The sequence below is a fragment of the Octodon degus genome, unplaced genomic scaffold (assembly GCF_000260255.1).
Source record: "Octodon degus isolate 3935 unplaced genomic scaffold, OctDeg1.0 scaffold00272, whole genome shotgun sequence".
NCBI lineage: Eukaryota > Metazoa > Chordata > Mammalia > Rodentia > Octodontidae > Octodon > Octodon degus.
The window spans coordinates 1239151-1253205 of record NW_004524848.1 but is presented as its reverse complement, the minus strand read 5'-3'; the positions used below and the strand labels follow the sequence as shown (position 1 = coordinate 1253205).

Below are 14055 nucleotides of genomic sequence, written 5' to 3'. Positions count from 1 at the left end.
TTTATTTATTTATTTATTTATTTTTTGTGGCCAGCTCAGCCCACCCTGGGGATGGGGCTAGTGTGGCATGTGGTGCCGGGGATCGAACCGCAGTCCCTGCCCTTTTGCTTAGGCTTGCCTAAGCAGGCGCTTTAGACCACTGAGCTAGCTTGCCAGCCCCTCCAAATGGGTTTTATCCTCAGTTACTTTCACTTTTTCAGAGTAACTTTATTTGGGCATTTTACAGTATTGCTAAATGCTGTCATTGGGGATAATTGAGCATTAACAGTAGTATATGCTTTTATTTAATAGGTGGCACACACTTGCCTATGTCTCTGATTTGAGCAAGGTCTTTTCCTTTGGTTTTGGAGATAAAGGACAGTTAGGACATGGTGGGAACCATAATCAGCTGATGCCAATGCCTATGAAATCACCATCCAATGAAGAGCTCCAGTTTGGTAAATTCTTTAGAAGCATGGGGTTTGGTGTAATAGCTTGTTAAAGAAGTGATTTTTTTCTAATTGTATAATATAGCAAGACATGAATCTAAAGAGAATTTCTCTCAATAATGATTTCTTGTTTTAAATTGTATGTAATTTAAAGGATTTAAACTACTTTCTCAAGTTAAAATAACGATTTTGTTATTACTCCTTCAAAATAGAATTGATCATTGACAAAGTAAAACATGTGGATTCAGAGGCCTATCGATACCCTTATTTCAGTTTGTCAGAGACTTACTTCCAGGCTGACTGGTTTTCCTAGCTGGTTTCATTGACCCATCATCTTGTATAACCCTCAGAATGCTGAACAGCCAACATGGGCACACTTGCAGGAATTGTGCCCCACACTTAACTTTTTTGTTGTCTTTGTGGTGGTTTGGGAGATGTACTCTGTCACCTAATCTAATTGGAGGATGAGAAATAAGGAGAGCAAAGTCATTTCTTCAAAGGTGCTAGCTCTCAACCAGGAAGTGGTTTGGCTACAATCTAACTGTTTACTGTAACCCAGAGCCTGAGCTCTGAAATGTGTTAGAAGAAGCACCTTGGAGCAGTTCAGTTGCTTGTTCCTGAAAGCTTCAAAGAAGACTTTGAATTTTTTGTTTTTTTTCAGGGGAAATTAATTAGTTCATATATTATCTTTGGTTTCAAATGAGGTTACATGACTTGATTTGTTCATTCATACTCTTCACATCATTAGTTACATCTTGAGATGGTGGTTTTTAGTTGGGGGAGCTGAACTAAACTAAGAAATAATGAATGATACATTGGTGTGTATTTTTATATTATGCATATTAAATTGTCATGTGTTAACCTTAGGAATCAATGTTTGCTATTAGACTTTAGCTTGGTGTGTATGTATACCTGTTCTCAATGGTGGGAATAGTGCTCAGTGTTTGTCCATTACAAAGATGAAATGAAGACATCAAGATGAATTGGAAATTACTTAAATTGGAGTTGGTGCATTTATGCTAAATAGTTCGTGTACTCTCTCATTTTTGTGTACATCCCTTTCAGAAAGCCATCATTCAGGAAAAGAATTGATAATGATTGCTGGAGGGAATCAAAGCATTTTACTGTGGATTGATAAAAAGGTAAAGATCCTCTGTAAGTTGGTATTTTAAACAAAATGGTGAATTCAAATTATCAGTTTGGTGAGATAAAAAATCATCAGTTTATTAGACTCTTTGGCAATAGATGGACATTATTTATCCTTTATTATTTAAACTACATTCATTTGTACTCACAAAAATCAACAGATTTTCCTCTGGTGATTTCCTTAGATTCTGCCTACACCTTTGGGGGGCCCTGTGCTAATAGCATCAGTCGGTGTCTTGTTGAGTTGACAGGTTGATAGATTTGAAACATGATGATGCTAACCAATGGAGTACTAAAATCAAGATTATGAGCTTCAGCCTAAGCCCATGACTTTCTCTCACACACTGAGCTTTTTAGGATCTTCCTCTCAAGGTTACCCATTCTTCTGTTTAATTGGGTTATAGTTATGTACAGTGCTGAGTATTGGGACCCTCAGAGTTCGCTCCTTTGAGTCTAAGCCCTATGGGATAAGAAAGTGGCAACCACGCAAATGTTTATGACTTTTTGGTAGAGTCTCACTGTGTGATTGTCACAGGCTATCTTAACCATATTTTAAAAACACCGAGACAAAAATAATTCACTTAAATAGTAGAGATTGAGATCAGTCTTGGCGATATATACTCCCCATCTCACAAACAACATGTAGTACTACCCTCTATTCTTAAACTGTACGTAAAAGTTGGATACCTCTGTCTTATGTGTTGGAATTATGTTTGATGTCTTTGTCTGCATACAGAACTCCTATGTTAATCTGAGGAGGAAAATTCTTACATTGAATGAAGGGACTGTAAAGAGATGGATTGATGATGTGGGAACTAAACAGTGGCAGAATACCAAAAGGTATGTACATGCCATGTATCTGATCATGCTTATCTTTAAAACAGCATTTCTCAACTGCTTCTGTACAGTATAACATGGATGTAAGATTCTGTGATCCTCTAGTGCTTTAACCATTGTTTTCCAGACAGAGAGAACCAATAGGCTATATCATTCTGTCTTCAGAGAGAGCAAGAGAGAGAGATTGATTGATTGATTGAGATTTTCCTGAGCCACTCGACTCATATAATTTTGGGTTTGGAAAATATAAATCTCTAGTATTGGCACACAGGGAGGAAACCTAGAGAAAAGATGATGTTGTAGACTGAGTCTAAAGGCAGTCTAGAAATGGAATTTCCTTTTTCTTGAGTAGCTGATTTTTTTTTTTTAATTTTAAGGCCTTCAGCTGATTGAATGCAAGACACCCATACATTGTATGGAATAATCTGGTTTACTCAAGTCTCCTGATTTAAATGTTAGTGGTACCTTAAAAAATGATGTTTCATTGAAAGCATCTGTAATAGTTTTTACCAACTATCTGGATACTATATCCAAGCCAAGGTAACACTTAAAGGTAGTCATTACTATTAGTCTGTAAGCCTGAGGACAGCTGTCTTTACCATAGGACTTCCCAAGGCCTTCAATATATTTCCATATACCATGACTCTCAGCAGGAAATACATTTTGTGACATTTCTCAACTCCTGCTCTGAGATTTGTTTTGTGTACCTCCAATTTACAACTGACAAGTTAGGGCATTCCTGCTCTAAACCATAGAATTTCTATACTCTAAAGATTGTTCTTCTTCTAGTCATTTTTCTGTTAGGAATAATTTTAAATCTTGCTTTCATACTCTGGAAATAGCTGTACAGGAAAGTTGTTTTATAATATGCAGAGGGCCAGCCAGATAGCTCAGCGAATTAAAGCGACTGCTTAGGCAGACACAGGGACCATGGTTCGATCCCTGGTGTGCTGTGCCAGCCTTGCCCCCTGGGGTGCACTGAGACAGTGATTGAGACTGGGCATGGTGGTGCATGCCTGTAATCCCAGTGCTTGGGAAGCTGAAAACAGGAGGACCGCTACAAGTTGTATCTGTATAGTGAGACCCTGTAGACCCTCTGCTAATTACATTTAAATAAATGATTTTTTTATAATATGCAGAGCAGAAATGATGAAGCATTTCTATACTGCTAAGATTTCTTTAATTTGATAGTTTTGTTCCCACTTCAATAGAACAGTGATAAATAGGGCCTTTTGGAAAATGAGTATTTTATTGATAAATAGGTCTGGTGACTGTCAGGTGGAAAATGAGTATTTTATTTGTCCTGGAAGGTTCTGACTCCAGATCAAGGTTTTCATTCTTTCCCTGAGGTTTCTCTGCCTCTGTTTTTTTTTTTTTTTTTTTTGTGGTACTAGGAATCGAACTCTGTACATTTCTGTTTCCATGTTTGTCACTGAGATTTTGAAATTTAGCAAATGAAGCAGACTTTGAGCTGCCAGGGTAGTACATAAACAGAAGATAGAGAGAGAACAGCCAAGTAAGATAGTACATACCAGTACCCTGGTACCCAGGATGCTGAGGTGAGAATATTGCAGGGAGATTGAAGCCAGCCTGGGTGACATGGTAAGTTCAAGTCCAGCCTTAACTACATAGCAAGACCTTCCCCCCCCCCAAAAAAAAAAAAGATTGAGGAAGAAATTAAGAGGAACAATTATAGCATGTGTTACTTATCATGTCTCATTCTTTAAGAGGCATAGTTTAGTTTATGATTTGGTTTAACCTATGACTTTTTCTTAATGTAGGGAAATCCGAGAGATATTTTCATCCTCTGCTTGTCTGACTGGAAGTTTCTTAAGGGAAAGGTAATTCATTTAATAAATTAAGATTCTATTAAGACTACATACATTTAAAAATAGTTCTACACAGCACTTCAAGGAGGACTTTGTTAAATCCTTCTGTAAAGTGCAGAAGTGTGGCATTCCTTCACATGGTAATACCCCTTGCTCTCCATGCGAGTTTATGCTTGTATACATATAAATAATATTAATGTTAAGTGCATTATATAATAATTATGCATGATATCTGTATTGGTAGTTAAACAGTAAATAAAGCATACAGTGACCTAGGGAAAAAAAATACAAATAGTTCTAGGCCAAAAAAGTCAGTTATCTATTTATAAATTATTTTTTTAAAAAAAACAAGTATCAGTTTGCTGAATAAAATGTCAAAAATACATCAAGGTGGTAAAATGGGTTAGTGGTCAGTTGCTTACCTAGCACAGGAAAGGCTTTTAGCACATAGAAAAAGCAAATACACACAAAAATCAAATTTTAAATTTCTATAATCTGTCTTCTAAGGTGCACGTAATTGTATAAATTTATAATTCCACCTACCTGATAAACTGAGGCAGGAGGATTAGAGGTATGAGACCATCCTGAAAAATTTATTAGTACTGTTAATTTATTTATTTTTTATTTGTTTGGTAGTACCAGGGGAAAAATCATGTCTCAATTTTTTTAAATTAGAAGAGTTTAGGATGTAACTCAGTAGCAAAGTGCTTGCCGAGTATGCTTGAGACTGTTTGTTTAGCCCCTTGTACTACAAAAAACAAAAACAAATTACCAGCTGGGTGCTATTTCACACACTTGTAATGTGAGGAACTTGGGAGGCTGATGCAAAAGAACTACAAATTCAAGGGTAGATCAGAAAACAGTGAGACCTTCTTTGAAAAAAATAAAAACAAGAATCAGATTTGGTACATACATATTTTTATACAAAAATTGGGGCTAGGTTGGAGGTATAACAGTGGTAGAATGTGTATGGCTAGTATATTCAAAGCCCTGGATTCAGTTCCTGGTGTGCTTGTGCATAGGTGCTTACATAGAGAGATTATGTTGATCTCTATATTGCTTCATAGTTGATATTTTTGTCCATTTTTCATTTTATTCCATTCCATATAGTTATTACAAAATTTTAAAAAATGTAATTTTATTAAAATAGGGTAAGCTGTAGAAGAAACTTTGCCTACAGATAGATTTTAATTAAATACTTGATTTTGGAGTTTCATCTTACTCAATTATTTATCATTTTTCTTCTACAGAGTGGTTGCAGAAACAATGTGTATTCATTTGGATTTAAATAACGCAAGAAATACTTTCAAGAAACTAACTCAAAAGGACTGGATTACTAACACGGTGAAAGAAAAGGCCACAGAATTTTTCTTATAAGACTTTTTAAAATTCCAGTATTTTCTTTTAAGAGATTCTCCGAGACTAGTTCATTCACATTGAGTTAAACTGAGCTAGCTTTCAGGAGTTTGCCATTTAGGATGTTTACATTAGTACAGTAGTCACCTGGGTTATAGATAGTATAAATAGTTCATCTATACAGATCACATGTTCATGTATACATACATATACATTCTAAAGGAAATTTTTTCAGTTTAGGATTATAGTAAATTAAGGATTTGTTGAGTTTGCAACTGAGTGAGAATATTTTATGTACAGTTCTCGTAAGGGTTGCTATAGAAGTAACTATTTTCTGATATGAACTTCTCTCTCATCAAGAACTCTTGTTTCTTCGTACCTTATTCTATTGCATATTTTCCTCTTCTGAAAGCTCTAGAGTGTTCTTGATCTTTATGGTACTACTCCTGCTTCAACATTGCTTAAATATTCCCTGCTCCAACACTGCTACTAATGTCTCCTGTTTTCCACTTCTAGATGCTTCAAATATGTTTTCTTTGTATATTTAGTCTTTCTTGAGGCAGGTTTTATTTTATTTTCCTGTTCTGTTATACTGGTTGATATAGGGATGGTACTTCGGTGCTTGCCACCCCACTTCAGTTCTTCCCTCCCCTCCTAGTCCTTCTCCTCCCCTTCTCTCTCTTTTCCTATGCCACCCCCATCTTTCATTTCTCTCATTCTCCTTTTCCCTCTCCCTCTCTCTCCCCTTACCTCTTTTTCTCCTGTCCTATGCTACCACCCTTCTTTTCCCTATTTCTGTATCTGTCATTCTGTCTGTCCTAGTCTTGCTCCTATCACCCCCTCATTCTCCCTGGGTCCTTTGCCAAGGTTCTTTTGCTTTGCCTGCCACAGCCATACACCCATACTCTATCTTAGCTGAAAGTTAAGTCTCACACTTTTCTCAAGGGTATATGGTTGACTTTAGGAGAGCCTGGAGCAGTTAGCGGTATGAAGTAAAATGGAAACCTACTTATGTCCCTTTATCACGACTCTAGAACTTAGTGGTACCTGTAATATTAGTCCAAGAACCATCCAAGACCTATTTTTTCAGTATTTGATTCTGCTCTTTGATTTGATTAATTAAAATCCTTCTGATATAATTTATCAGAAGGGATCTATATAATTTAATTTCAGGAAAATTTTGAGCACTTGTCACTGAATACAACCATAAAATGTTCACCAAAAATAGAAGGGCAATCGTGCATCTGAAGGAACAAAGTACCCTTCTGGCTTACTTGATTGTGCCAGAAAAATAGGGTATAATGTGCCCATGACATACCCACAGGGAGGACATTCTTTGCCTATTTCAGATGCGGATAATTTGATTATAAGCCCTACAGTATTTACATCTGGAGATGGTATTCTTTCATTTTTGAATACTTGGTATTGTACTTTGATCTCCCTCTGTTTCTGTATATGCCATATGTAGTAATGACTATTAATGAAAAATGAAGGGCTGGGAAGATTGCTCAGTGGAATAAGTGCTTCCCTGGCAAGCATAAGGGCCTGAGTTCAGTCCCCGGCTCCGCAAAAAAAAAGAAAAAAGAAAAAGAAAAATGGGAGATATTCTCTGTATCCTTTAGAAGATATTGGTTTAGTTAGGAAGACAGACACATATGTGCAAGTATTACTATGAAGACCGGGTATGCTTTACAGGACATTGTCTTCCCTAGTGCCTAGCTCAGACCATAGCTGGTCCATGGTGAATTTCAGATGGATTCAGGGATTATTAGGTCAGTAAATGGTCAGCTCTACATAGGGTACTGAAAATAAAGTGGTGTAAGAAGGGAAAGTTTTCAGGTGGCTACCTGGGGAAGAACAGTCTTCCATGTGGCCAGGAGAACGAATCCTAGGGCATGGTCTGGGAGACACCTAAGTGGCTTGATAATGATCACATGGTTCTAAAGGTTGGAAGAGGGTGGCAGGTTTGGGTTATGGCTAATGAGCAGAGAGGTAGGAGTGTCCTGTACTGTGAGATATTAAAATAGTTATCAGATACATGTTAGCTCTGACCTCACAATGAGAAGCCAATATAATGTTTAAATATAAGAATTTACACATTTAGAGGTCTCATTTGCCCAGTATCTCATACTTTAAAGAATTTGAATCAAATACCTAAGAGAGATTCCATGTAGCCATGTGACAAACTCTCTAAAGTACAGATTTCTTAATATCAAAAGGGGTTAATCATAAATCTTGTGTTCTAAAGAAGCTGCAAGGATTAAATGGCCAATGAATATATACTGTATGACACATAGTACTCCTTAAGTACTAGCTTGTTATCATAATGGGTTTTTAAGCAAATGATTAATGCCAACAAATAATTAGTGTTGTGATTACATGTAACAAAAACTCAGAGTTTAGTTTGAGCTTTTCCTGAGCAGTTGTATTCTAAGTTTTGGAAACCACAAAAAGAGATTGGAAGGGCTGTACACTAACAGACATGATAAAGATAGACAATCTTCCAAGAAGATAAGCCATGTTGGATTTGTTTGTTTGGTTTGGTTTTTATTTTATTTTGCTTCCTTGGGTTATAACACATTCTTCTGAGGTGTGAGTGGATGGGCCTGATAGTGCATCCAACTTAGGAAGCTGAGACAGGTTGATTGCTGTGAGCACAAGGCCATCCTGAGTTACATAGTAAGACCTGTTCACCCACTTGCCCCCTAAAAATGTGAGCAGTTTGTCGTGGCTCACTCCTGTAATCCCACCTGTTTGAGAGATTGAAGTAGGAGAATCATAAGTTCCAGGAGAAAAGGTGTGACATTGTGAACTGGAACATAAAATGTAGTGTAGTAATTATTAAGAGGGCCATGTATTTGTTCTCAGTTGTTCGCCCTGTGTCTCTTGCGTATGTGATTTCTTCTTAATCTCCTTCGTATACCCAACAGTTGCATGGGGAGAACATGTCTCACATACCTGGACTTCCAATAATTGGGAGGCTAGGAAAAAAGGTTTGTCAACATGGATTTTATAGAAACTAAATGATTCTTTCAATTTCCTAGTGGAATGAAATCCCAGGCTCCATACCTTGTTCTTTAGAATAAGTTTCACTCAGTTCCTTCTAAGGTTTGAATTCATTTTCCCTTATTTTTCCTGACTACAGATAACCACCTGTCTCAGGGATAATCTGCTCAAAAACCTGCCATTTCATTCTCCACACCGAGAAGCTCTAGAAGTTTTCATCCTTCTCCCAGAATGTCCTGTGATGCATGATTTTAACAACTGGGAGAGCCTGGTGGTCCCCTTTGCAGAGATGATTTGTAAAATGAGTGACCAGTCATTAAAAGTTATGGGTAAGATTGTTGGTCATACTTGACAGTATTTTCCCTGTCTTCTCAATAGTAAGATACACCTAGTAAAGTTATGGAAAAACTTAGATGATTACAAATGCATTTTTGTGCTTATGTTCTTAGCATACTCTAAGGGTGCTATAAAATTTACTGTGTCCATCTGAAATTTTGAGATAGTATTGTATGGCTTGGTTGTGAGATCCTTGGTCCCCAAATTTTCATTTCACAAGCATATAGAAGTTGAAATAGTCAGTGATTACCTACATATTCTGTATCTTGCCATCAACAATTAACATGGTCATTTGTGTGCTTGTTCTGTGTACAAATTGCATGTTGGTTTTGCTTAACTATTCGAATGTAAGTTGAAGATATAAAATTTCATTCATTGTTGCAGTCAAGGAATTTTCCCAGGATTTAAAAAAATCTAACATGAAGAGTACTTTCTAAATACCTGTGCAGTAATTATCGATTGTATTACCTACTGAATAATTTATTAAAATTATGTCTTTGTAACTATGATGTATGCTATAATACTTTGTTGTGATTTGAGGGAAATATTGATCCTTTTTTACCTTTAAGAATTCAAGAGGAAAAACTACATCGTAGAAGTTACTACATTTGCTATTTTTGTATTCCTCAGAGGAATATTGGGCAGCTTTGCAAGAGTCTGGTTTTAGCAACCTGGTCCAGATGTTTAAAAGCGCTATCAGCTGTCAGCTGCGTTATTGGAGTGAAAATGATGTGAATAACTGTCATGTGAAAACTCTTCTAGAAATACTGAAAAAGCTACATAGGGTAAGGGTTCATTTGGAAAATTTCATGTCTGTACATTATCTAGCAGTTAAAGTTCTTTTAGCTGGCTTGAGTTTTAAGCAGAATCATAAAACAGTGATGTGTATATTGTCATTGAAAATGTTTTTGTGAATGATATTACCCATGTAAAGTGATACATTGTCAGCCTTTGGCATCCATAAGTTCTGCATCTGTGGATTCAACGAGATTAAAAATACTTAGGAAAGTTCATTCCCTGGTACTGCCCCCCCCAAAAAAAAATCAGGAAAAGAGTTGTGCTTGTACCTAACATCTTTTTTTTTTTTCTAACATCTTTTTATTGTTCCATAAAAACACAGTGTGACAACTATTAATGTAGGATTTATATTATATTAAGCATTAGAAGTAATCTTAGGTACCCAGGTACTGAGCATGCATGAATTAATAGTATCCTCAGAGTGTGCTGGCATCCAGCCCTCATAGACAGTGAGGGACAACTGTGTAGAAAATATATGTATAGTTTGAAGAAAAGCAGTACATATCAGTGTAACCTAAAACATAAAATATTTCCAGTACATTTGAAATGCTTGTGTATCCCTCATAGATTGTACCCCATACATACCTCCCAGATGTAGTCATGATCTTGTCTTTGGGGTTAATAATTTCCTGTTATTGAGTATACAAACTGTGTGTATTTCTCCAGAAATCATGATGTTAAAGTTTTCCGTTTTTAAAATATTTATGAATGGAATACATCCTTCCACATTTTATTCCGTTAAAGCTTTCCTTTCATTATTTAAATGTATATTCCTGGGGCTGGGGACAGATAGCTCAGCGGCTTAAGTGCCTGCTTGGCAAGGCCAAGGTTCAGTCCCTGGTACCAAAAAAACAATATACCTCTCATATTTGAAGGATTTGTAGGACAGTTTCCATCGTCTTTTATTTTTCCTGACAGCTCCTTCTAGTGTCTCTTATGTGTTCTATGATTTGCATGTGTAAGTGGTCTCGCGTTTACTTGGAACTTTTATCTTTTGGAATTATTTAATAGGTAGTTTTTCAGAGAAAATTTGTTTCTGCCAGGCTTCTGGAAATGCTTAATTTTTTTCCACATTTTTTCTGTTTTAAAGACAAAACATAGTTAAAAAAATTAGAAACTATGCAGAATTTCACTAAACAAAATGATAGGAATTCACTAATTGTTTTTATATTGCATAATGCTATCTTCAAATTAGTTGTCTAAATTATCAGATACAGTGATCCCTCACCATGGAAGTTATGTTCCAGACACTCCCACAGTAAGTGAAAATTAGCAAAGTAGATACGTTATATTTATTTTAGTGTATATATACGTTAATATATATGTATATATATAGGCTCTATAAAACATATATAGGCATATATATAAGTATATGTATATATATATATGTATGTATATATATATATATATATATATGCATGCTGTATAAGCCCTTCCCATACTCTTACAAACCTTTCCCACACTTTTAAAAACACTTCTAATGTTATTAACCATTTTCTAAACTCATAAACCTACTTAATTTTAACAATATATGTATACTGCACACTACTGCAAAATCCCATGATGTAGAAAAAAATCCATGATAAAAATTCAGATTAGTATTTTTTGAAAACTTGTAAAACAATGAGTCCGTGAAAGATGAACTGGAAAATAGCAAGGGACTACTGTATAAGCATGAAAAATTGGTAAAAATACTTTTAAAAGTTATATGTTGGTACAGGAGCTCAGGATAAATCCTGAGGGGATTTCACTGACCTTATCAGACCCAAAAGCTACAACTCTTGTTGCATAGGTCCTGCTTTACCTTGGTCTTAACCATCCAGCAGAAAAGTATAAAAACGAAATGTAAGAAGTAAAGCCATGCTGTTATGTTGAGCTATAGGGGACTCAGGTCAACAATTTCTGACATTGCCAGTCAAGTGGAAGACCCAATACTATTATGGGCTACTGGACTCTTTTGGAATACTTTGCTGAGTTTACACACCTATGATATTCAAATAATGGAACTTAATAAACAAAGGGGATACAGATGAATGTCCATTTTGTTATCTGTGTATTCAAAGTGTTTAGGATAAATACATAGTTACATTCTCTTAATGAATAGAGGGATTTGTTCTAATGGTGTTTGTAAATAGGATATCATATCCACATCTTGTACAGCAATTAACCACTAGGAAGAATGTATGCAACGTGTTAATTATTGAAACTGTCCTACCAATTTGATTTGAAACTGTCTCATTGCTATTTCTCAATGAAAGCATGAAAAAAGTTATAAAATATTTTTCTTCTCCTTTTTTTATAAAAAGGAGAAGAAAAAAATAAGCAGTAACTACTCCTTTCAGTAGATCAGCAGAAGTCAGCGGTACAATTATCCAAGCTACCCTGTATATGTACATAAATATATCTTTTTCCCTCTCTCTCTCTCTGTCTTTCTTTTGTCCTTTTCTTTATCCCTATTGTTCCTTCCCTTTGAACAGATTCTTTCCCTTTCATAGTATCATACTTCTCTGATTTTACTTACTCTTTCAGGTTCTTACACTAGTGAGATAATACGATATTTGCACATGTGGATCTAATTTATTTCACGTGTGAGTATGGTCTCTAGTTGCATCCATTCACCTATAAAAGCTTCAAGTTCATTTTTTATAGCTGAGTAATACTCCATTGTGTAAAAATTCCACATATTTTTATCCATTCCTCAGTTGATGGGCATTTGAATTTTTAATATTAAGCTATAGGGCTGAACATATAACTCAGCAGCATAAGCACCTGCCTGGCTAGTGCAAAGTCCCAAGTTTGATCCCTGGTATAAAAGTCAAGATTTAGCTATAGTAAAGTGTGCTACTATAAACATGGGTGCACATATATTGTTGTGATATGCTATTTTTAGTTCTTTTGTAAAAATACCCAGTAGGGTAATAACTGGATTGAGTGGGACTTTAATCCTAGTTTTTTGAGGAATTCTATCCAACAACAGTCAGAATACACATTCTTCTTAGCTGCACATAGGTTGTTCTCCAAAGTACACCATATACTAGCACATGGAACATGCTGACAAATAAAGTTAAAGAAGAAATTAAACAATATTTACAAACGAAAATAGAGATTCAGAAGCTCATCAGTACCTACTTCAAAAATCATTACTATAATAGAATAGGAAACAAAAAGATAGCAGATGCCTAGATACATATGAATCACCAAAGCTGAATCAAAAAATAAAAATTTTGAATAACCCAATATAAGTGAATGAAATTGAAAATGTAATTTTAAAAACCTCCCAACAAAGAAAATCCCAAGTCCTGTTGGATTCACTGCTAAATTATGCAAGAAATTTATAGAAGATTTAATGCCAATTCTTCTCAGACTCTTCAGTGAAATTGATAGGAAAGTGAGTGGCTTCTTCCTCCACTGCCTTTCTCCAACAGGTAGAAACATTTTCCTCACATCTGCCTCCAACCCACAGTCTTTTAGAAACCAAACACCATGTCTTCAATTAAGTTGCAGAGTTCTGATGGAGAGATATTTGAAGTTGATGTTGAAATTGCCAAGCAGTCTGTGACAAGACCATGTTGGAAGATTTGGGAATGAATGATGGAGATGATGCAGTTCCTCTACCAAATGTTAATGCAGCCATATTGAAAAGGTCATTCAGTGGCACACACACCACAAGGATGACCCTTCTGAGGATGATGAGAACAAAGAAAAGTGAACAGATCTCATCCCTGTTTGGGACAAAGAATTCCTGAAAGTTGACCAAGGAACCCTTTTTGCAATTATTCTGGCAGCAAACTACCTAGACATCAAAGGCTTGCTTGATGTTACATGCAAGACTGTCACCAATATGATGAAGGGGAAAACTGAGGAGTTTTGCAAGATTTTTAGTATCAAAAATGACTTTACTGAAGAAGAGGAAGCTGAGGTATGCAAGGAGAACCTGTGGTGTGAAGAGAAGTGAAATTTGTGCTGGACATTGTAACACTCTAACGATTGTTCCAAATACTAGTTGCACTGCTCTGTTTATAATCGTTAATATTAGACAAACAATAGACAAATGCAGCAGCAAAACAGTTGTGTTAGCATGATACTGTCATCATTACATGTGTAGTTTGAGTTACAGATTCCAAACTGATGGCTGAATTTCTTCTAGTCTGAGCAAAAGTTGCTGGGTTTTTTTTTTTTTTTAACTCTGAGTAAAACTGAACTGTGGGTTCTCTGTAAAAAGTTGACATTTTGAACTTTCCTTCTTTTTATAAAGTGATTTCTTTTTTAATTGTTATATACTATTGCTTTTATTTTTTTATTGACATCAGTTATTTTTA

The 14055-nt window shown here is 35.7% G+C and overlaps 1 protein-coding gene across 1 annotated transcript in view; it reads left to right on the top strand.

The window, feature by feature from the left end:
• Herc5 (HECT and RLD domain containing E3 ubiquitin protein ligase 5) overlaps nt 1-14055 on the top strand; it is a 52302-nt gene that overhangs the window by 7962 nt on the left and 30285 nt on the right. Inside the window, exons 7-13 of the mRNA XM_004646584.1 lie at nt 292-437; nt 1494-1570; nt 2311-2414; nt 4193-4252; nt 5491-5584; nt 8742-8931; nt 9569-9723. Of these exons, the coding sequence (XP_004646641.1) occupies nt 292-437; nt 1494-1570; nt 2311-2414; nt 4193-4252; nt 5491-5584; nt 8742-8931; nt 9569-9723 (826 nt within the window). The remainder of the gene's footprint in view (nt 1-291; nt 438-1493; nt 1571-2310; nt 2415-4192; nt 4253-5490; nt 5585-8741; nt 8932-9568; nt 9724-14055) is intronic.